Below are 23996 nucleotides of genomic sequence, written 5' to 3' on the forward strand. Positions count from 1 at the left end.
TAGGCTAGCTTGAACTGTTTAGGGAAGTACAGCATGAATTAGTCACTGGCAGGTGATTACCTGGCATGCTGGCCTTGGCTAAATATGGCAAACAGTGCCTGTTGGGACGGTTGTGGGGAAGAGTCCCTGGTGCGAGCTGTACAGCCTGGCCTCCTTCCCCCGTTCCTGTGTGATACTGAGAAGCAGGACTTGGCATACTTGTCTGCTGTGCCAGGTAACAATGATGTAAGCTTACAGCTTTCACCTGGATAAGAAATCTTGTTGTATTATCGTCTGTATCTTATATATATATATTCTATCATAACTACTCTCCACTTCTGTGTGTGTATCTTTCAGAGTAGGTAAAACGCTCCATGCCTTACTTACTGGTAGAAAATCTTAACTCCTGAAACACACTTTTATTTTGGTCTCTTGACTTCTTTTTTTAAACGCTCAGTGATATTTTATGCTAAAAATAGTTGAATAAATGATCAAGTTAAAAACAGTTCTTTAAACTTGCCTTGGAAACACTGATGGTTGACGTTAATATAATTCATGATTTTCCACTGTCCAGCCTCCTTTTAGGGTGCAACCCTGTAAGCAACTGATTGGCCTTTAATGTAACAAGGGGTGTGGGTACCTCTGACGGATAGGAGAGGGGATAAGGACATCTTTCAACAGTTCTTCTTCCATGTGTGCTGCTTTGTCTTGTAATGATATGTTAGAAACATGCTACATGGACTGTGTAGGGGTAAGAGCTGTTTGTATGGAAAAAAGAATTAAGCTGATTCAAGTTGCTGAGCTTGAAGAATTTTAAAAATTTAGTATACAGAAGGTTCTGTCTCAAGCTGTCATTATTTAGAGAGTGATCTGCTGTTGATTGTCTGCTAATACCAACAAGGGAGGTCCTGGAGATGAAGAAAGAGGAGAATGAACTTAAGGGTGTGGTTGGAGGCCCATAAAGGTTTTTCAGACAATCCCTCTCTTTTGTATTAATTGGTGTGTCATATTTGCTTGCAAGAGAGTTCTTCCTCTAAGAGGAGAAATTCTTCTCAAACTGAATGTTTTTGGTGCTCAAAATGCTGAAATGGAATAGTCATTGACAATAAAACTTTCTTTATGGCCACCTGATGTGCCCCTGGTGAATAGTTGGAAGAGGGTGAGGGCTGAGCTCCAGAGAACACTACAGCTTGCGTGGTCAAACCACAGCTCCTCGGCACTCTCAATGCTAGAGGAGCAGTAAGATTTTTAACAAGTGTCAGAATTAGGTTTTATTGTGTCAGTTGATCAGGCCCCTCACTTGCTGGAAGGTCACCTTGGCACTTAAACCAGTCTTAGGATCGGTCTGTAGATGAGTAAATGAGAGCACATATGTGATATAGACCACTTGCAATTGTATCTGTAGCAGAAGAGAAGCAGCACAGGGCTCCATGTGTCTGATCTGGTGTATGTTACAGAGGGATCTGTCTCTACTTCTGACTTTCAAAATGTGTAATTTGGTTGTTTGAGACATTTGCCTTCTATTACCAAGCAGTTCAAGGATTAGTGAAGTTGATTTCAATTGTCCCACATAGGAGGCACAATGACCTCCTCAAGATGAAGTGTTTCCCTTTGTAGTCCACTCAAATGTGAGAACGCATTGTTTACCGTAGCATTGCTACCTCCTTGAATCAAAGAAATCTCAAATCTCTGGGTCGTTCTTTAGATACTTTATCTAAACCGAGGCATCTTTGCACTCTTCCATTAATTTAGCAAAAAACGTTGTATTTATTTTAGCAGGTATATTATTGAAATTAATTCTTTTTGGTTTTGCTTGTTTCATTTTAGCTTAATCCTGTTCAACCTTTTCAAAGATTTAGAATGCCTGCCCTGTAATATATGCAAGACTGCGTACGTGCGTCTTATACAGTGATGATTTTACAGTTCTTGAGGGCCAGGAGCCTACTGCAGAATCAGACCCACTGCTTTTGCTGCTCTGCAATTGCTCATTTGTCTCCGCAGCAGTTCAACTGAGGTATTGTTGAGGAACCTTTAACAAAATTGACAGCAAACATGGTTGAAGTGAGTGTTACTGTTCTCTGTTCTTGCTTGCTTTTAGTCTCTCTCACTGCGTATTTAAATCTTGCTGCTGTTGGGAACTGTTCATGGAGCTGGTGGGTCCCTGTCCTGACCCGCTGAGGCAGTGCTGCTGCCCAGTTCTGTCTCCCCCAGTCTCTCTGCTGCCCTGTAGAAAAATGGCAGAACTGTATCAGTCTATTTGAAAGAATTTGCCTATTCCGTTTGCGAGTTGTGCCAGCCAGGGCCCTCCAGAGCTATCAGAAAGATAGTGAAATAAATAAAGGCTGCTGCTATAGTATTGTCTCTGGAAACTTCCACATCTGGCTGTTCCGAAGTCATTGGGACTGTGCAATTAGGGCAAACAGGATTTAGCTTTCTAGATATGCTTGTAAGCTCTTGCGTATTTTCCAAGTTTACTTAACTGCACTAAACTCTAAATATTTACACGTTCCAAAGAATAAATTTAATAGCACCTTAGTTGAAGCAGCTTGGTTTTAGCAGCTAGGCTAATTATGGGCTTATTTAATATGAGCAAAGGTAGTATCTGATATTTAATAAAAAAGATGATTGTAACAGTTGAATCAGGAAAAATAGGATCAAGATGGTACAAATAGTTGTTATTGGGAGATTAATGTTTTTTTAAATATAGTCTTTTTAAATAACCTTCTTAATCTCTATCATCTATCTTCTCATGTATACTGAGACTGCATATTCCCGATCTGTGCTATCTGTAAGAGTCGGGGCTTTACTAGAAGAAGAAAAAACCTTGGCTCCCAGTGCTGTGAAAGAATACTCCAATAAGAGGAAACGCCTGAATTGCAAAGGGGAACACAGTTGAACCTGTAAACACAGAATACTAACTTGCACTTGGATTTTCTCATGGCTTGGGTGCAGCAGTTGGCATTCTGTCCTGTCACTTAGGATGTCAGACTGTAGTCATGTGTTTGTGCATTAAGCAAAGCACAACTTGTGAGGGATGCGGGGGGCACAGACTGGTGTCTTCAGTTGCAATAATACCAAACTAACATTTCTGGAGTCCACTTACAGGAAAAGCTCTTCTTGCGCTGGATCAGAAGTAGACATTGAGTCATAAGGATATGTTTGCATTTGTGTAGCTCTTGTAAGTAATCGGAGCCATGCCCTCGCAAGAGGTCTAGCTGTTGGAGCGCTCACGGGTGCTGTGTGAACAATCTTCAGGCAAATGCCACTCTTCCTTTTGACATTTTAACAGTCTGAGGAATGCAGTGGGTGTCAGTGGGGAATAATCCAACTGGCACAGTACCGTATCGGAACAGGATTCAAAGGCTGCTTGTGTAAGTAATCAGGCACTTGTGTGTTATGAAATGTAGTGAATTATAACATCAGTAAATATTTCTGCAATATTTCTTGTAAATAGTGTTTTGTTAAGCTTTATTTAAATAGACTTAATGAATTGGAGGCTCTCATTCATCTGACAGAAATCAAAGCCATTGTAGGAATGTGCCTCCTATTGTCAATAAAAGCATATTAAGACCTCATTTTGGAGTAGTGATACTGGATTTAGGAATTGCAGGCAGTTCTTATGAATGTTGCATGTAGGGAAGTTTACCCCATAGTTTTGGTTCAGATTTCTGCCAGTCTGCCTGTTATTACTGTATTTTTGCTCGGCGTTCACTGCAGCCTTGGGGTTGTACTGACTGGCACTGTAAACAGGCTGGCACCTGACAAGCTGTCAGGAATCTTCCCTGTTCTTTCGAAGCAGCTAAAATGGAGTAGATATTTGGTAGAACGAGTAAAGAGAAATTTAGACTTTTCTTGCTGTGGCTAAGAGGGGCCAAAAAGGTTTGTAATGACCGTAGAGTGTGGTATTGATGCTCTGGGTACTTGGGTCACAGTATTTCAGTGCAGGTTAGTACCAGACGTTACAGCATGCAGCAGGTTTGCAAGAGGAAGCTTCTTAGAAGGAAATAGACTTGTAATGGGCCCTGTGCAAAAAAATTATGCAAAATAAGCTCTGTATGGTTTGATTTTCTGTGTCATGTTTATCTGTTGAGACTCAATTACAGAATGATTAGTGTCTGGACTTCATGCTTTCCTGCTGCTTTTTTTCCTTTTTTTTTTTTTTTTTTTTTTTCCTTTTTCTTTCCCCCTTCCCTCTTCCGTAAATAGTCACTTGGCTGTTTGGATTAAGGAATAGAAGATGACCAGATACGATGCATGCACATGGTCACATCACCATCCCTCCATGAGCTGTAACTGTGCTAGTTTGATGTGTCATGTAGCGTGCTCTTCACTTCCAGATAAAGTATTGCCAACCCTATACTCAAAACACATTTACAATTTCCATTTTTTAAATAAAGCCTAGAAAGCATATAAGTTTGCCTGGTTTTGATATACGTATTGATCTTTAGCTTAAACTTCATCAGTGAGGTTTAGAAATGTACTTTTTTAATGACAGCTTATATAACAATTTTAGTAATTAATTCTAGGACATGGGGCTTTTAGGAATGTCAAGTATTGCAAGACGTGGGAATAAACTGCAAGAACTGGCAGTGCTGCGTACAGCACATGTCACTGATTTGTCCTTATTGCAGCTTGTAGTAGTTAGTGCTTGAAGGCATTGCCAAACCTCACATGACTGCCCCTCAGCATCAGTCTTAGACCTCAGTTGTTGCTGAGGTTTGGTAAAGAGTGGGGTGGTAATAGATTGCCTTAGAAGCTGAGGGTGGGGGCTTAAAAGAATAATGACAAATATGAGTTGACGCGGCACTGACATAAGGCTGTACTAGCATGTACTACTGTGTAGTTTGTACTTGACAGGCTGGCTGACTGGAACTGTTAAGATGTTTTGGATCTGATATCTGTCATTGAAAGATCATTTTTTGAGATGTTTGATTGTTTGAATTTTGAAATTAGTCTGGGATATTTGGATTGTTAGGATTGCTACCTACTGGTCTTGGATGGTCTTTGGTACATTTGTCATTGGGTGGTGTGGTGGAAGGTGCAGATATGGTAACTGGAATCTTTCCCCTGTCAATACAAGTGGTTAAAATATAGAAGGGTATGAAGTGGCTATTAGTCTTTAACAAGATGTCTTTCCTAAATTAATAGAATAATAAAAAATTAAGGTTGTCGTAAGATTTCAGAGAATCTGCTCTTCTATCAAGGTTCTTCTTTCTCTGTGGATTCTTGGGTGTTTGCTAACGGATGATCTTATGCCAAAGCTAGTATAATTTATTTAAGAGGGCAGGTCATGAGAAATTGTCTGACTTTGATACCTATGTATACATATATATCTAAAAAAACCAACACAAGTCAGTTTGCTGCATTTGGTTGGAATCACATCACAAGCAGCCTTGGTATTGCCTTATCAGTGGCATAAATGCGATTGCATGGAAATAAAATGCTACACTTGGCATTCTTGTTATGGATACAGCACATATTGACAAAACTGTACCTTTTGCTTCAGTATGTTTTAGTTCCACCCAGAAGTGGAAATGCTGCAACAGGAGCACAGCTATGTTGTTCACACATCCCATATTTCATTCCTTTGATGTACGTTTTGGAGAATGTCTTGAAAACCAATGAATTTTCAGTGTTCATTACCCTTCACTGAAATAGCTTTTCTCCATCAGTAGCAGCTCCTTTCTTTAAAATAAAATATTTTTTCATCAGCAAAGTTCTAACTCTTATGAACAAGAGCTAAAATTGGACAGACATAACTCTTGTCTTAACTAATTCTTTAACTCATCTGGGGTGAATACACAGGCAGGCACGTAAGCAGAGTGAGACATTAATGCTGGAGTGGAAGAGGAATGTCTTCCTGTACAGGCAGACCAGAAACATGCATCAGAAAACTAAGAAATTGTCGTCCTGTATCATTTTCGATCTGCCCTGGCCTGTTAGGACTTTTGAGTTCTTGATGAATGGGTACATGTTGTATGAATGAAATTTGCAGCTGAGTTTGTATTCTGGAACTTCTGCTTTAGACCACCATTGAAATGAATAATCTAACTTTTATCTGTAGAGGCTTACTAAGCAGAGCTGATAACTTTGTAGAGAAATGTCTTGCGCTGATAATCCATTTCTCCCCTCTGCGTTTCTTCTGAAGTCTTTATAATCTCAGTATTGAAAATGATAGACTTCTTGGCTGAGCTAAGAATGCTTTCCTAAATCCTGGATTAAGCAGCAACCGAGCAGTTAGCGTGCTTCCCTGGTAGTAGGCAGTTCAATTTGTTGTGTTGGGTTTTTTGGTTTTGTTGGGGTTTTTTAGTTGGTTGGTTTTTTGGATTTTTTTTTTTTTGGCTGTTGTTTGAATCTTAGTCCTGAATGGGAGTGAGTGCCCTGATTGAGACTTAACCTCTTTCCCTTCTGAACAATTTCTGAGTCTTGGTAAGCAAATTGAGCGAAGGATAGACTTGAGTCTCAGTTTCCAGCCTCATGGCCTCTGCTCAACTGCTGACTCTTAGGAGCTGGCAAGGAGGTTTAGCTACAGAAAATAGGAGAGAGGTTTTTCTCATTTCTGTGATCTGCGCTTTTACTCTTCTGTTCTCGAGCTGCTGCAAATAGGGCTGCTTCTCAGTAGTGAATTAGAAGTATTCTATTTACTTCTCTATTGATAGATGGCTTTAAGATCACTTTTCTTTTCCTCAATGCAGCATTACACTGTTCTCTTATGAAGCATGTATCTAAAATAGAATTTTTATATTTGAAGGAATTTCTAAATTTAGGAAATATCGGAACCGATACTGTTAATACCACCACATCTTGTTGAAGGTGTATTCTGATAATTGCAGCTAAGGAATGCATTCAGCGTGAATGGTCTTGATACAAAGCATGGTACTAGAAGACAATTAGGGTTCCCCCTGCCCCCCATCTTGCTTTAGAAAGTACACAGAGTGTGTGTGTGTATGTAATTTCTCTTTAATTTGGTTTTAACAGAGTACCCTGAATGGTAGCTGCGTAGTTCAATTAGTAGCAGAGATGGTGAGCTGAAGAGAAACTTTGTGCTCTGTACCCTCTTCCAACACTGTTTTAAACCGTATTTGGCAAAAAAAAAAAGGACCTTTTTTCCAAAAACCTTTTAATAGATCTATTTCTTAGATCCAGTAGTTTGTTTTTAAGATAAGTTAAAAGGGAAGATATAATAATCAAACTAATTGCTGTACTATGAATGAATGACTTTCCCTCAGTACCGCTGATCAAATAAAACGCTAGTGAGTGTTACGCCAGGTATTTCATCAAGGCTCCTCTGCACCACTTCATAGCTGGCGTTTGATCTGCCATATCTTCCAACTAGTTTGGATAGTGGAAATGGTCTAGGAGGTGAGGTAAGTGTAAATATCTTGTAGTCTCCTGTTTAAAAAAAGAAATAAAAATTTGCGAGTTTCTTGGTATGCAGTTGATCTTCATATGTTAGGTCTGTATCAGGATAGAGGTAAACTGTGTTAAATAAGGTGGTTTGATCCAGAGTGGCTCATTCACTAGCTAAAATTAATTGTTTGGTTTTTTTTTCTTCAGGAGTTGTAGAAGGTGATTTAGCTGCTGTTGAAGCTTACAAGTCATCAGGAGGAGATATTGCCCGCCAGCTTACTGCAGACGAAGTACGCCTGCTAAATCGCCCTTCTGCTTTTGACGTTGGGTACACACTTGTACATCTGGCGATACGCTTTCAGAGACAAGATATGCTAGCAATTTTGCTTACGGAGGTGAGTTACTTTGGCCCTTGCGTAGATTGAATAGGAACCTTATGTAACCGTACCATTGTTAGCAGCCAGTGACATGTACCTTTATTTGCTAGAAGATAGAGGCTAATATTGTTGGAATACATGAATTGCTGCTTTGAGCCTTTGTTGATGTTTCCGCTTAAGAAGCGAGTTTACTTTAAGACTGTATGTATGTGGTGGTCTTGAGGACGTTCAGTTTTCTCCTTAATGAGCAGTCCTGGCACACGTTCTGACCTCGCTGGCGGTGGAAGTGAGCTATTGTGAGGTTTCCTGTGCTTTGGGTGGGGGAGAGGAAATGCCCTGAAAGCAAAACACTGAGATCAATGACAGCGTAGTTTTTTCTGACTTTTCTTAATGAATAAGTCTACCTGGTCTTTCTTCCCTGGTTTTATTTGGAGCTTCTTTTCTAGAGAAAGGAAAATTTCTTGCTTTGTAAAATTGCTGCATTTTTTCCACTCTTTGCCCATTTTATAGACTGGTTGGTTCCTCTCTGTGGTCTCCTTGCTCTTGCATGTTCCATTTCCTTGTATGTTTTTGTATGGTCCATCTCACTTCTGGTTATCTTTGCCCTCCTCCATCTTTGCCCTCCTCCATCTTTGCCCTCCTCCATCTTTGCCCTCCTCCATCTTTGCCCTCCTCCATCTTTGCCCTCCTCCATCTTTGCCCTCCTCCTAGGCCCATAAGTAATTCTGTTATCTCTTTTTGTCTGCTTTCTTCATCTCAGACTTCTAGTTCCTCACCTGGTCAGAGCCGAATTTTTATTCTGTCTCCTTCCCTCTTTTGATGCTTAATGGAATTCTGAAAGCGTGTGTTCCTGAGAAAAGTAGCATGCCTGAGAAGCGCGTAAGGATGATGGAATGCGTAGGGTTGAATAATTAAAAAGAATAGATGAAGCAAGACAAATGTAGCTAAAGCCTTGAGAAGAGTATCTATTTATATATGGCTAATATCAGTAGTTTTGTTCTACTTACATAGCTATCTGGGTGGATGGAGTTACACGTTTAAAAACAAGTTAATTTGCTGAAATACTGTCTTACGGATTTTTGTGTTTGGTTTTGTTTCAGTTTCTAGGAATACTTACTCAACATACCATTTGTGAAAATGTTTAGTAGTGTTTGAGCCACAGTGATACTTTCCTTTGCTAGGACATTAACTAGAGAAAATGTGTCTTCAAATCTTTTTTTATATATCCAGTGTCATCCCTGTGTCACTTGCCCTGTATCATTGAATGAGTTCCTGCTGCCAGTGATGATTAGAATCTGGAGAAATTTAAGTATCTTAGCTTAATAGTGTTTGGGAAGATTCTTTGTAGGAAACTGTCTTGTGCAATGGTAATGAAGTTCTTTGTTAAAAGCTTTATGTTATCAGCTACATGACAAATGAGACATTAATTCATTGATAGTCACTAAACGTTTAATCTTTCAGGGTACCAATGTTTATGCTTCTGTTGCATTACTTGCTAACAAAATACTGCCCGCTGGTGGTTATCACTCCTAGAAATAATACTGAGTGCAGCAACTGTGTTATGTTACAGGTATCACAACATGCAGCGAAGTGCATTCCTGCCATGGTGTGTCCAGAGGTCACAGAACAAATTCGTCGTGAAATTGCTGCATCTCTTCATCAACGAAAGGGAGACTTTGCTTGCTATTTTCTGACTGACCTTGTAACGTTTACGTTACCTGCAGGTAGTTACAAAATTCTTCTTACTGATGGAAGATTCTTTTTTTTTTTTTGTCACCTGTTGAGACTGCAGTTGAGAACTGCATGTATACTTTGACTTTCTGATGGTGGTGGTGTGTGTATAGGTTTTATTTATTAAGTTTTAATAGCTTAGGTCAGATCTAGTAGTTGAATTTGCTTATTAATATTCAGTTTTTGCACACTTCAACCCATACATTGTTCCTGTGAAGTGAACATCTGTCGTCCTCTTCAGACACGAGGAAATTGAAGAAAAGTGGTGTATTCTAAGGAAAGGCTATGTTTAAAGTTAAGATGGGAGTCCAGACGTTTCTGGGCTCTAATATGACTTCTCACATAGCTATGTTAGCTTTCAGTCCTTTCCATTAAGGCCCGGAGCTATTCTTTGCATTTGTACCTGGTTATAGCAGTAGCACTTTTTGAATACTTCTGAGGTACTCCGCGATCAAGAGAATGTTTGTCTATTAACAAAAAGCTATTAGAAGACTTTTAATCTTCAATGGCTGTTTGCTTTAATAGAAATGCTACCAGAGGTAAGAAAATGTGTAGATGGAACCTGTGCTAATCAGCAGATCCATTTGTCTTTTTTATAAAGCAGTAGCATTGTAAGAGTTGTATTTGGAACCTCTTTGGTTGAGTGTTACTTCATCTCCTCCTCTTCAAAAAGTCTGAATAATATTTACCACTTGTCTACAACTACATGTTTGAGGTGCTGTATTCAGTCTTATTCTGTGGGCCATGTGTGAGAGGCAGACGGCGGGGTGTACAAAATGTCTAGAGACTAACGCTTCATTGCTGTTTGGGGGAGAGAAGGGAAAGAGGGGCAACAGAATGATTTTGTAACACACAAGAGAAATGTTGCTCTCTCCAGAACTGGGGAATTTGTTCAGTATTTTCAAGAGACACGTCTTAAACCACTGTGCAGCTTTTTGACACATGTAATAGCCGTTAAATAATTAAGGAATAAGAATGTTCAAAAGCTTCTGTACATCAAGACTGTCAATGTCTTTCCACTTCCATCATGCTTAGTCAACTGAACATCTTTTGTAGTCAACAGTTAGCAGTTGGTCTCAAGCCACTGTTTCCAAGAATATAGTGGTATAAATCACACAATAGTGGTATAAATCACACAATCTTATTCCGATATTACATCTTATAAGATGTAGTTTAGGAACCGGTTTCCACTCAATCTTTCAAATAAATGGATAGAATGCTCCTGAAGAGCCAATGCACAGACATTAGAGTGCAAAACTTTTAAATTGATTGAGGCCACTCTAAGCTAGTTTTAGTTTAAAAAGAACAATCATACAAAAAAAAAAAAAAAGACCACCCCACAACACCCTGCCTGCACCAAACAGTAATATAGCAACTCATGTGCCTAAATGTGGACTTCACTTTTAGGAGCCCTTGGACAGGTGAGCAGGAATGGAATTAAGAGATATCTTTGTGCCCTTGAAATACCACTTCAAGCCCAGTCATTATCCCCTAGACTGCCTGAAGGGATATTAGATGTTTCTGTTTAACTATTTGATTTACTCCCTTAAGTTTCACAATTGTGCTGAAGCTAGCAAAGTTTCTCTAGTTGCTCATCTGCCTAGCAACCCTTTACTACTTATCCTGTATTGCAATGCAGGCCATGAGCAGATCTGTAAAGTGCAGCAAATGTTTGCGTTTTAGAACGTGTGTTTATTGTTTTGCATGTTACAGGAGTCACAAGAGTTTTGCCCATTACACAATTTTCTGCCCTTTTTTTTAATAACGATAGATCCACAGTTGCAGATCCTGTCTGTAAAGTTCTTGGAACAATTGTCAGTAGTGGCATTTTCCATGTCATAGCTCAATAGTTTTCCCATTTCTTGTTTTCTAACCTGCAAACTGTGGCCTGCAGACCCTTGGGGTTCTCTGAACTATTTTGTTGAAGTCTGCATGAAATGACTAAGAAAGTGGGTGTTCTGTACAAGAACAAGTCTCTTGGCAAACTGTACCTGTCCATTGGGGGAGACCAGGGAGGGGAAATAATTCAGATGGGTGGAAAACTACTGCTTAGGATTGAAGCTGTCCTAAGTATAGTAGGGTTGAAAATACTCTTTTTTTTCCCCCTCCCCCCACCTCAAAGTGGTTCTCTACTTCACTTTCTCCTTCAGAGAAATCCATTCTTACCCTACGTGTGCTGTGACGATCCTTTCTGCATAAAAGGTATGACAGTCAGTCTGAGATACACAGCTACTTCAGTGTGCTCTATGAAGCCTATGGTCACGAATGACAGATCTGAAAATAACAGCAGCTTTTCAGAGGAGACATTAGGGGTGATAGGGGGAAAGCTGTTGCCTAAGTTCTCCTGAGCATCAGCTGGTAACGTTTCTCTTTTACAGCAACGCAAAGTGACTTTTGTATTTGCTTTCTATTTTTCCAGATATTGAAGACTTACCGCCCACAGTCCAAGAAAAGTTATTTGATGAAGTACTTGATAGAGATGTTCAGAAAGGTAAATGAATCATAGAATCATAGAATGGTTTGGGTTGGACCTTTAAAGGTCACCTAGTCCAACTCCCCTGCCGTGGGCAGGGACATCTTCAACTAGATCAGGGTGCTCAGAGCCCCGTCCAACCTGACCTTGAATGTTCCCAGGGATGGGGCATCTACCACCTCTCTGGGCAACCTGTGCCAGTGTTTCACCACCCTCAGTGTAAAAAATTTCTTCATTATATCTAGTCCGAATCTACCCTCTTTTAGTTTAAAACCATTCCCCCTTGTCCTGTCGCAACTAAAAAGTCTGTCCCTCGGTGCTCTGAGAATGGCTAGAATATCTCCTTGCTTTTCATTAGAGAATATTTCTGTTATTAAAAAAAAAAAAAGTGTGTGTGTGTATAGATGTGGCTTTATTGCCTGAATTTGTTTTAAGTATAGATTTGATGCTTTCAAGTTAATCTTCACCCTGGAATTATTTTAATTTTAACATTTACAGTCTATTTATGAGGCAGAGAGAGAATGGAGTCTGTAGAAATTATGTTTGTAATATATCTTTGAATTTTAAAGATTTTTAAAGCTTCACAGTTTCAAGTCACAAGCTCTTTAAAGAAAACCGAATAAATCTTTCCATTCAGTAACAATCCTCAAACAAATGATGTGATGCTTTGTTTAAGGCTATGGTTTGTTTTGTTTTTTTCTTTCTTCTTTTCTTGACAGTATTTTGCCTGAGGAATGACTTCAGCCATTGTAGTTCACCTATTTTTGTAGTATGAAGGAAGACTTAGTTTTATTCATGTAACTGCTATTGCTGTGCTGTTCAGATTCTCTGAGACTTCAAATGAATATAGGTTTTAAAAGAGGTTATTTTCGTGTTGCAGAGCTAGAAGAGGAATCTCCCATTATTAACTGGTCACTGGAACTGGGTACGCGCTTGGACAGTAGATTATATGCACTTTGGAATCGGACTGCAGGGGACTGCCTGCTTGATTCAGTACTACAAGCCACTTGGGGCATTTACGACAAGGATTCAGTGCTGCGGAAAGCTCTTCATGACAGTTTACATGACTGCTCACATTGGTAAGTTAGTTTTTATGTCAACTTTAAAGATAGTTTTCCATGTAGCATAGTAGTTGGTAGTAGTATAGTATTAAAAAGAAACACAGCCACCACTCCCCAGTTTACTGTGGATTGTGTGCCTCAAAGATGTTGAGTCACAGCATGATTCATGTAGTAATCTAGATCTAGCGTATTTTACATGTGAGCGCTGGCAACTTGGACGTTCTGAACTCAGTGACTGTATGTGGTATTCAGCAAATAGCATTTAAAACAGAGTAAAATATTTTATGCTGTGTGCTTGTTGCAAGTGCGCTGACCACATTAAGACTGGAATTTACTTGCAGTGTAAATCATGCACATGCCATGCCTTGCTGCTGTTGGTGGAAGCTTTGCAGAAGATCGTTGATAGAAGATAGCCTTTTATTCCTGTATAAACCTTTCAGTATTTTCATTCCATCTGCTTTATTCTGTATTGCTCTTTTTGTTCCTGTTCTGTCTGCTAAGATAACAGCAGTAAAGCAGAGTGTTGACATTTAACTAGTGCTGTCATTTGGCCATAGAATTAATTTATCATTCTGTAAAACAACTTTTGTTGTTGAGTCACAGCATGATTCATGTAGTAATCTGGATCTAGTGTATTTTACATGCGAGCACTGGAAACTTGGACATTCTGAACTCGGTGACGGTATGTGATATTCAGCAAATAGCATTTAAAACAGAGTAAAATATTTTATGCTAGCAGAAAAATTCTTACAGTTGGAGCCCCAGCGGTGTCCATTAGCTCTCAAGAGTGTAATGGGACTAAAGGAAGAGATCGATAAAGACTAATAATGTAATACACAAATGATTAGATTTCTTACATTCTTGTAGACACGGACAAGAGAAACATTATCAGCAGGCGTACTAGAGAAAGAGCCTGTCCCCTTGCTCTGTGTGCTGTACGGGAAGTCAACAACAAAGGTTAATTCTAGGGGTACCTATAAGTAGCTTTTGTGATTACTGTCCCCAGCTGCCTGCTGTTTGGAGGAAACTCCCAAAATTAGCATCTGGAGCTGAATTCGATGAAGTGGTGCTTCAGTAACAGTTCTCCTGAGAACCTGTCTCTGAATGGATCTGTCACTTACTTTAGAGTTGTTTATAACAGAGTGTGCATCTCGGCCACGCAGGAATGTCCCTGGCATCACGAGCAGTTCCCCTGAGGCCAGAACAGAAATTTACGATAGATCAGGTTTTGTTCTTTACGGTAACAAAAACAAGCATGGTATCCAAAAACATGCTGCAAACTATTGAGGTTTAAACCAATCTTTCAAAATGTTAGTGTTAACTGTTGTTGACTTACTGTTGTATCTAACATAACACTCATAATGTAAAGTGTATTAAATCTGATTAAGCTTTTTAGTTCATGTTCTAGACAGAATTTGCATTTTACTCTGAATTTTCTTAATCTTTATCCTTATTGGAAGCACAATTTTTTTTTTAACTGATTCATGTGTTCCTTTATAGTTGCTTGAATACAGTCGCCTACCTTCAGCCTGGGTAATCTTATTTGCTAGTTTGTCGTCGGAAAAATTAGTAGAAGTCTTTTAGTTAAGTTCTGTTGTAAATTGGTCATCCTGTACATCCTATACTTGCTGTATAGATTCTGTGTTGGCCAAGGTACATTTACTTTTTAATTTTGTGGGATAGGATGTGTAGGAGATAGGAAGTAACATTGTCGTCACTGGCTTTAATGATAGTTGCTGAAGGAGTAGGCTCCTAAATGCCATCACTGGTCTCAACAACAGTATGCTTAAACTTTTATCTTGTGGAATTGTTCTTCAAAGCATTCAGAGACATTTAAAAACAGGTATTTTTATAGTCAGACACAGAACACTCATGTAACTCATTTGGCCTCATTTTGTTATGTTTATTTAGATTCTGAACAAAGAAGAATCTATTTACTAGAGACAACCTAGTGTCTGGTGCTCAGAAAAAGCTCAATAGTGAAGTTCCCAGAGGCTCTGGCCTGTGGAGTCTTTTCCAGTCGCTTTTTAAATGACTACACTTTTTTTAGTTTACTGATTTGTCCCTTTTTGTATTCCACCATCAGCTTTTGATGGAGAACTGCATATGCCCTAAGTTGGCTTTGAGAATTTTCTTTTTTTTTTTAACAGATACATTCAGTTCTCTTGTGTTAAACTGAAAAGTTTGTTTTAAATGACATCAAAATCTTGAGCCTTGACTTCTGTCTATAAGGCTACGACCTGTGAACATTTACAGATATTTGTGTCTATGGCTGACTAACTCAAAGAAGAAACGTCTTTAGGAAAACACTTCCACAGTAGAGCTTTTGTGGGATAGTATTTTTTAGTTGGTGGTTTTGTGTGTTTTACGCAGAATCTGATTAAACTTCTTTCAGGAGACCTAGCAATTAATTCATTTAGCCCAAGGTGTTTGGTTCGACATTTCTGGGGGAAAACAGGCAAAATATCTTATCAGCTGCAAAGATGGAAGCGGTTGATGTATTTGGATAGAAACTGGAATGTAGATAGATCCAGAAGATTCCCTGTAGATGTATTACCGTGAGTAAGCACATAAACCTATCACAATGTTTTAGTAAGAGGTCTTTTAAGCCATGCAAAGGTTTTAGCTGTACTTGGGAAAGCGAGCCTCGTTGGTTACAACTGTAATAGACACCAAGATTTTAGGATGATTACGTCTTTACTGAAAGCATAGGAAAGGTTTCTTCCACACACACTCACCGTCTGTTAATTCTCTCAGATTTTAATTAAATGAGTTCATTTCAACGACTTTTTTAATAAGCTGAACTTCAGAATGGTTTCTTTGTATTCACAGTAAAGGCCATTGTTTAAAAGTTGGCTTCACACTCTTCACTAAACCCGTGTTCCTAACGTGAAGTTGTGGCCTTCCCATAGTGCGGTGACAGGACTGAGTTTAAAATTTAAAAAAGCCAGCATCTGCTTTTTAATGTATAGGTCATTTTGCTTTGTAATTGATTAAGAAAGATAAAACATTAGGACTAAACCAGCATACAAAAATGCTAATCTTAATTTAAACAGAAAAATAGAAATCCTGTGACTTTAAAACTATCGGTGTAAATCGGATGAATCCCACTTTCTATATTTGATTCTTATCCACGCCGCTTTATAACTCTTCCATGTAATGTGAAATTACCATACTCTTTGCTCCAAAAAGTGATCTAAAACAGATTCTGCCCCTTAACCACGGTCTGTTTGAAGTTGATACTCGGTGCTTTGGAGTTAGTTGGCTCACAATATGGTCAGCAATAGAGAATACCTGTATTGTTTGTATGAGAAGAATGAGCAGCTCCTCTTATGTGAAAGGGAACGTCTTGCTTTTGTTCCCTGTACATCAACACTTAAAAGTAAATACGCCTAAATAAGGCTTCAAAAAAAGCTTATTACAAGAAGTATCAAACTAGCCAGGAGCCTGTTAGGAACGTGCATCTATTACAGCATGTTAGCTGTAGGCATTGCGATCCCAAGTGATTTCTTAAACGAGATTAGCAAATGGAGTCTCTTGAAGATTTTTTAAAAAAAAGTGTTTTATTGATGTATGCTCTCTTTCTTCGCCCTTCTATACAGAGTTGGGATAAAGAATTACAAGGGTTGAATACTGCTGTCGGGTGTATGGTGGTTGAGTAAATATTTTTGTCTTTACCACTCTTTCTTTCTCTAACATTTTAGGTTCTATACACGCTGGAAAGAGTGGGAATCGTGGTATTCCCAAAGCTTTGGTTTACATTTCTCATTGCGAGAGGAACAGTGGCAGGAAGATTGGGCATTCATACTCTCTCTTGCAAGCCAGGTAAGGAAGCGTCTTTATAAGATGGCTGTTAGAAAGGATATTTTAATCTTTCTGAAAAGAAATTTCAAAAACTCAGAGTGTTCTTCAGGAATAAGAATTCTCATGTATAAAGGAAAACATTCCTCTTAAGCCAGCAATCTGTTGGCTGTTACTGAGTACACTCTTCTGGCCAAGGTGGAAAAGTTCATTTAAAATTCTTATTTTTGACCTTACCATTAAGCAGTACAGTACAAAAAAGTCTGTTTCTTTTGGTGTCAGAGTGAAGTCTGTAGAACTAACCAGTAGGCAATCATCTATTTAATGTTCTGCTTCCTAGCTCCTGCAAGACTTACCTCCTAGAATATACCTACAAATCTGTAAGCTTACACTACTAAAACCTCAGCAAGCTGATACTTTCTAACTCCTCTCCAAAATGAGATTTACATTCCTGTAAGCTTCCAACTATAGGAATATTTTTAACTTCTCTCTTAAAGTATAAACATGATTTTGGTGCTATTTTCTTGTGATTTGTTTTGGATGTGCTCTTTTCCTATCATCAAAAGGTGACCTTTCCTCAGATGAGTGAATTATTTTTAGACTAAATATTATGTAGAGTTTCACTTCTAACTGGGGAATGAAATATGTCAGATTGAATCTGGGCAATAGGACAAAAAATTATTACTGACAGATTAAGTTCTTGTGCAAGCTGAAATGTTTTTGCTTATTTCCAACTGATACGTAATAGTCTTCCAGTCTTTCATTTTTTCCTGTCAAAGCTAGATCACTTTTAAAAGGATTTTTCTGTCTCAATTTGGAGACTATATTTCAAATTTCAAAGTAGAGACTGGTAAGTTCTGTTTCAAGTGTTGTCTTTCTTTGTGTTTGGTTCAGCCTGGAGCGAGTTTGGAGCAGACACACATTTTTGTACTTGCACATATTCTTAGAAGACCAATTATAGTTTATGGAGTAAAATATTATAAGAGTTTCCGAGGAGAAACATTAGGATATACCCGCTTTCAAGGTAAGCCTTTAGTTTTTCAAATTTAGTTTTAAAAAAGGCTCAGCTATAAATCATAAACATAAAGGAAGTTGAAAGGAGAGTGACATTAAGCTACTAGCTGGAAGAGGGTGGAATGATATTGTAGGTAAATTTTTGTTAGCTATTAAAAAGAACAAAACAATCCCCTCAAAACTTGCAGTTTTTCATTGTATAGTGGGCTTGCTGCCTGTAGCCACAGTAAAAATGTGTTTTGACCTCCACTCAACATGCCTTTAGTCTATGATTTATATAAAACATTCTGATTGTGAAAACTTATCAAAGTGTTGTGGTTTGTACTGCTGTGAGACACAAGAGGTTTAACAAATGGAATTTGAAATTCCGTTCGCTTGCGGTACTAATGGCTGTAAATGTTCATTTTAGAAACTAAATGCATTTAGCATTTCCTGAAGGAGGCTCATAAAGTTGGGGGCCAGGCAGGCGGAAGGTGTTTGCCTTGGCATAGTTTCTCGCCAGAGCAACGGCGGTATCTGCTGGGTGCCCTTTCAGGACGAAGGGGATGGCTTGTCACTCCGCAGGAGGTGATTTGTGAAGCAGCCCTGAAGAGCAGTGAAAAGGAGCCACCCTTAAAGCAAGCGGGAAGGGTATACAAAGAAGGGTAGAGAAATTAAAGTAGGGTGGAGAATGATGAAGTTGAGCTTTTTTTTTTTTTTGTAGTTGATGACAGTAAAAGAGGTGGCAACTTGAACGTATGCTGTAGAGGCTGAAAAGGAGGGAATTCTGTTCATAAATGCTCTACTGACAGTTATTATGTGAGACATAAGATCAAGTAACTTAGTTACAATTACAAAATATTGGTCGACTGATTTACATTATCAGTCTTTCTGTAAAAGTGAATTCCTTGATGTAGTTAAAAGGAAGTTTTTGAAATTTATCTGTTTCAGTAATTCACACTTTACAGCAAGTGTGACGTAAATACCGACCTATTTCTCAAGTAGTACTATAATTTTGCATTGCTTGATCAGGTTCTTTCTGACTGTTTCTCCTCCTAATCTTCTGGGCAAACAGCCTACCTATCCTTAAGATAAATAGGAAGATGTTTAGCTGACTCAGTCCAGTTTTGCTTAGACGTATGTTTGTAGATTTCTAAAGATGCGTATTCTATTTTGCAGGCCAAAAACGTGTTTGGCCGACTTTCCTCTGTATTAGATGCTAACATTTTAATATTTTCCTGTCTACAGGAATAAAAACATAGGAGGGGATTGGGAGCATCTGTACATGCTCAGCAGTAAACAAAACCGATGTGGAAAGAACTGATCAGGCACTGTGGGTGTGTGACAGGGCGTTAGGGCGTTTCTTTTGCCTGTGGTTCATCTTCCTGGCCTTAAGTATGTCTGCTTGACTACTACCTTACAGTTGTTTTCACCCATACATCACTATTTATTTATAGCCTGGTAGAGGGCGCCTGAAACATCTCTTAATGTGATTTTTTAAAAAAACACACTAACTTTGGAAGGTGGCAAACCTTACATAGAAGAACTCCAGGCTGTTGAGTTAATGTCAAATGTGTAACCTATTATAACCATTTAGAGTCTCCAGAGAATCAGAGAAGCTGTTTGGCTTGTAAGTTTGGGACAGTGACAAAACTTCTTTATGTGAGGAAATGAAATACTTTATTTGAAGAGTATAAAAATTTGGTACTCTTTGTAGTTACATGTTATCTTTTATTTGAGATAATGAAAGGATAGACTGGGAAAGAACAGTTATTTATGTGATATAGATTTGACGCTTCAGGTTTGTGTTGCTTTTAACTGAAAGGCTGAGTGGTTTGCAAAATGTTTTTATCTTATAGATTGGGCATTGAGGCAGATGAGTGTTACGTCGCCTAAATAGGCTGAAATTGTTCACTTGCTCTGTGAACCAGAAGGTTACCGGGTGTCTGGGAGAACCTTTTGCTAGACAGGCGTTTCCAGGAATTTAGTCAGCCAAATATTTATGACTTGCAGTTTGCTTTCCACAAGCTCCATCCATCCATCCAAAGAAACATGCAACATTGTGAACAGGTGAAGGAGTCCTGTGTCAAATTACCTGGTGTGACTTCTGTCCTTGTCCAACCACATTTTTGTGGTTAATGCGTGCTAATTAAATGCTAGCAGCACAGCTGAAACCAAAGAGCCGTTGGACTCGCAGTAGTATGGGGTGCCAAGACAAGCCTCCTGTAAATGGTACAAGACTTGCTGTTCTGGGCTTGTGCGTGAGCTTTGCTTGGCACGTGCCCCTTCGGTGAAGCTTTGAGGAGTGCTCGGGCTTCTCTGACTTGCTGTATAGCACCCTGCCTGTGTTTAAGATCACGTTCACCAAGAAAGAAAGAGGAGAGGAAGATTGCGGATTATAACAGAGATGGGGAAATTATTTTTTTTAACGCTTACTTAACGTCATGGTTGAGTTCGTAGCACCTTGGAAGGTACTGTAAACCCCCTATCTGTCCCTGAAATCTTCTCCCTGATCAGAATTTTTTCTCCAGGGATTCCTTGTTCCAACTTGGTATCCTTGCTGTAACTGTTGTGAATCCCGTAACTGACAGCCTCCTTGTTTCCTAGACTGCAATTGACTGTTAATGCTTCTTTAAATATCAAGGCTTCGATAGTGAAAGATCCATTTACTCAGCCTTAAGTGTGCTCCTGGTCTAGCTGCATCTATTTCGTGGCATGTATACATAGCTTTTAAAATTAAACTGGAAAAAAGGTGACTGACTGAAATTATCATCAGATCAGGCTGGAGAAACTAAATCCTATGTGGATGGCTTCCAGGATAGGTGTTAGCCCGTACTCTTTACTTTCTGTGGCTTGTGTGCATGTCATCAGTATTGTCACACTACCCTCTCAATTTTTATATCAGATTGACTTTTATGAATCTTCAGAGCACGAGATACTCTCCGTGGTAATGCCTGAAATTCCATTCTTGTGCAGCTCATCCCGTAACGTTGAGGAGGAATGGAAAGTGTAACACAGCCTTCTGACTTGGGGAAATTTTTAGTGTGGCATTTTTAGTAAGATAAAAAAATAGTGAAAAAGATTTCCAAAAAGTTGCTGAATTTCAGTGTAGAGATTATGGTGAGGTAAACAGATTAGTTCCACTCCTGAACAGGTCACGTAGCTATGCCTGACGCAGGAGTTCTGTGTCGTTAGATGAGACGCGAGATGCTCATATTGATGAGACCCTTTGCTTATCAGTGATTTCTGTAGCCCCGACAGCACTGAGTAGTGCTTGGGGCCAGCATCTACTGGTTTGGGGCAGCAGGGCATTAACTGTGGGTATTGATTGGCAATAAATTAAATTAAACTTCCCCAGATTGAATCCTTTTTGTCTGTGATGGTAACTGGTGAGTGATCTCCCTGTCCTTATCTCGACCCACAAGCTTTTCATTGTGTTTTTTCCCCCGTCTTGCTGAGGAGGGGAGTGAGAGAGCGGCTGGGTGGGTACCTGGCCGCTAGCCAAGGTCAGCCCACCACACTAGTGTAATATCCTGAAGAGTTGGCCCAGTTTGTGAGTGGAAGGAGGGGACCTTTTGATATATCTCCATGATCATAACTTGTGGAAGAAAAGGGGTGAGCAGTCACCCTGAGGGTGCTGATGCTTTCAGTTCTGAAAGGCCTCGGAGACCTAACCAACGTGTATATAGATAGCACCATAATATTTAAATGAAGCATACAATATTAATAAATTAGTTTCCAACCCTCAGTGCTTGATTGTTTTGCTGATGCTTCAGACTAAAGATTGGAAAAAAGTTGATGAAGTTGTTTCTCTGAGTGTGCCTGAAGAATGAATTTCCAGGAATTGAGGGACTGTCTTCATTTGACTATTGGTATGTTATACTCATTGTAGCTTTGAATTTTGACCAGATGTTTGGTTCTTTCCCTAAATGTAAGGGCTTGAAACTTTTTGGTTAACACATACTCCTTGTTCTGCATCTTCTGTGTTTAGCACTGAATTGCAGTGAGACTTCATTGTAACGGGGATGGGAGGAAGGGAGCACTAAGAAGGTATTAAATGGATTTGTCCTTAGATCTAGGTGTTGTAAAAACTTGTGTGAATCTTAATTTAAAAGAAATGGAAAGACTTGCAGGTATTTCTTGATGGCTAATTCAAAAATGGAGAAAAAAGGGACAAATATTTACCAGTAGCCCCCGCTAACTTTTGTTGCGGCAAAGAAAGATGAATTCTAAACTTAAGTAAAACCTCCCAAACCACCCCCTGCCTCAGATTTCCATTTGAGCGTTGCCCTTCCATCTCCATGGATGTTGGAGAAGTGAAGTGCCTTGTTTTGCTGCAGCGTCTATTCCTAACCTACTGGCAGCAGCTGTACTATGAAAGGTTGCTATGCTACATGTGCACTTAAGTTTATGCGTGGCTATTTTTAAACGGTCACAAGGTAAGGCATGCTTTTGCTTAAGTTGTCTTGCAGCAGTACACACCAAGAATTATTTATGTTCTTAGAAGAAAAGAGTTCTAGTTTTATTTTGAGACTTCATGCACCTCAAGTGAATTACTGTCTTTATTGCTAAAAATAGTGGGGATAAAAACTGCAGTTTCTTTCCGAATCTGCGACATCAGTAATTTGTTGTATCTGAACAAAATAGTATCAGCTTTTGGGTGGTTTTTTTTTTTTTGAGACTAGATATGTATAATTGATATGGGTTAATTCAATCTATTAATACAATGTTTATGAGAAGTCCCATTGTCTCTGGGATAGGCTACATACTTAGGTACTAAATAATATTTAGTGCAGTAAGTTCTTTTAATAATAAGTTTTGTAAGCAGATGGTGGAATTTGTGTTCTGGTAAAAATAGACATCTGACTGTAGCTTTTATTTCTGTGATGCAGAATCTGATGGTTTTTTCTTTATAATTTTTTTTTATTTTTAAGAAGAGTTACCAAACATAGAAGACTGCTTTTCTAACCTTGTTTCTTGTTCATCACTATACTGTAGATTGTAGATTTTAGGGGAATGCCAATGTGGTATTGGTTGTAATTGTAATGGCTTTTATGTCTAAATTTGTACAGTTGCAGAGTTACTTGACTAATCTCATGTTAAGCTAATAATAATTAGCTGTACTGAAAAGTGTGACCTGTGTTAGTGTAGACCAAACCAAGTACGTTTTAAATGCTTGTGATGTGCTGCTGTTCCTGCCTTTAGCCAAAAGCAAAAGGTTTGTATCAAAATTCTTCGCTGCTGAACATTGTAGTTCCGAGTCTCACCCCTTGTTTTAACTTGTCGTAGGTGTGTATTTGCCTTTGTTATGGGAACAGAGTTTTTGTTGGAAAAGTCCTATCGCTCTGGGCTACACGAGGGGCCATTTCTCTGCTCTGGTTGCCATGGAGAACGATGGTTATGGCAATCGAGGTGCTGGTGCTAACTTGAACACTGATGATGATGTTACTGTTACTTTTCTACCGTTGGTGGATAGCGAGAGGAAATTACTGCACATTCACTTCCTTTCTGCCCAGGAGGTAAGGAGTGCTCGGGTAGCTGGTGCCTGCCACCGCTGCTGCCAGGCTGCGGCCTCTGCAGTCTCTGTAGCCCCGTACGTTTTCGCAGTTCAAAGAATTATGGGGGTATGCTGTTCTGCTTAATTAATACTGCTCCCTTCCCCATCATTTGAGGCGATTCTGAAAGATATTTTCCCACAAATTTGATGCTTATTTATAGCTCTGTAAATTGAATGTAACTTCACTGTGCATGTGAATACCAGTGTACCTTGAAAAGGACCCAGAAATAAGGATTCCGACACTAATGCGAGACTGAAATATGCCTTTTTTTTTTTTCTTTTTTTAAAGGATGCAACATAAATATTGGCCAGTAGTTACAGCATACTCTACCTCTTTTTCTAATGAAACTCAACTTGTTTCTTCTTTAATAACTATGATAAAGACGGGGAACTACTTCAGTAAAGTGTGTACATGGGGGAAGGGAGGGTTGGAAAACCTGAAATAATTGCAAAAAGTGGATATCCTGTAGATAAAGGAGAAAAAGTGTGGGCTTTAAGTCTAGAGAGGGATATTTTTTCAGCAAGCCACAACATTTGCTGTGTCTTACAAGAGGAAATGTTCCTTGTCAAGAACTGCTAGACTCCTAAAAGCTGCTTTGTAAAGCCAGAGGGCTCTTTTAGGACTTCTCCTCCTTGTATGTTGTGCCTACCATAAATAATTAGTTGCTCACAAA

At 39.1% G+C, this 23996-nt stretch overlaps 1 protein-coding gene across 2 annotated transcripts in view; it reads left to right on the forward strand.

The window, feature by feature from the left end:
• Nucleotides 1-23996, forward strand: part of ZRANB1 (zinc finger RANBP2-type containing 1) — a 47786-nt gene that overhangs the window by 20073 nt on the left and 3717 nt on the right. For both annotated transcript variants that reach the window (XM_075155270.1, XM_075155269.1), the window contains exons 4-10: nucleotides 7537-7724; nucleotides 9277-9430; nucleotides 11857-11928; nucleotides 12791-12989; nucleotides 16676-16796; nucleotides 17667-17796; nucleotides 23055-23284. In XM_075155270.1, coding sequence (XP_075011371.1) covers nucleotides 7537-7724; nucleotides 9277-9430; nucleotides 11857-11928; nucleotides 12791-12989; nucleotides 16676-16796; nucleotides 17667-17796; nucleotides 23055-23284 — 1094 coding nt within the window. The remainder of the gene's footprint in view (nucleotides 1-7536; nucleotides 7725-9276; nucleotides 9431-11856; nucleotides 11929-12790; nucleotides 12990-16675; nucleotides 16797-17666; nucleotides 17797-23054; nucleotides 23285-23996) is intronic.

This window comes from Calonectris borealis, chromosome 7 (genome assembly GCF_964195595.1).
Source record: "Calonectris borealis chromosome 7, bCalBor7.hap1.2, whole genome shotgun sequence".
NCBI classification, from domain to species: domain Eukaryota; kingdom Metazoa; phylum Chordata; class Aves; order Procellariiformes; family Procellariidae; genus Calonectris; species Calonectris borealis.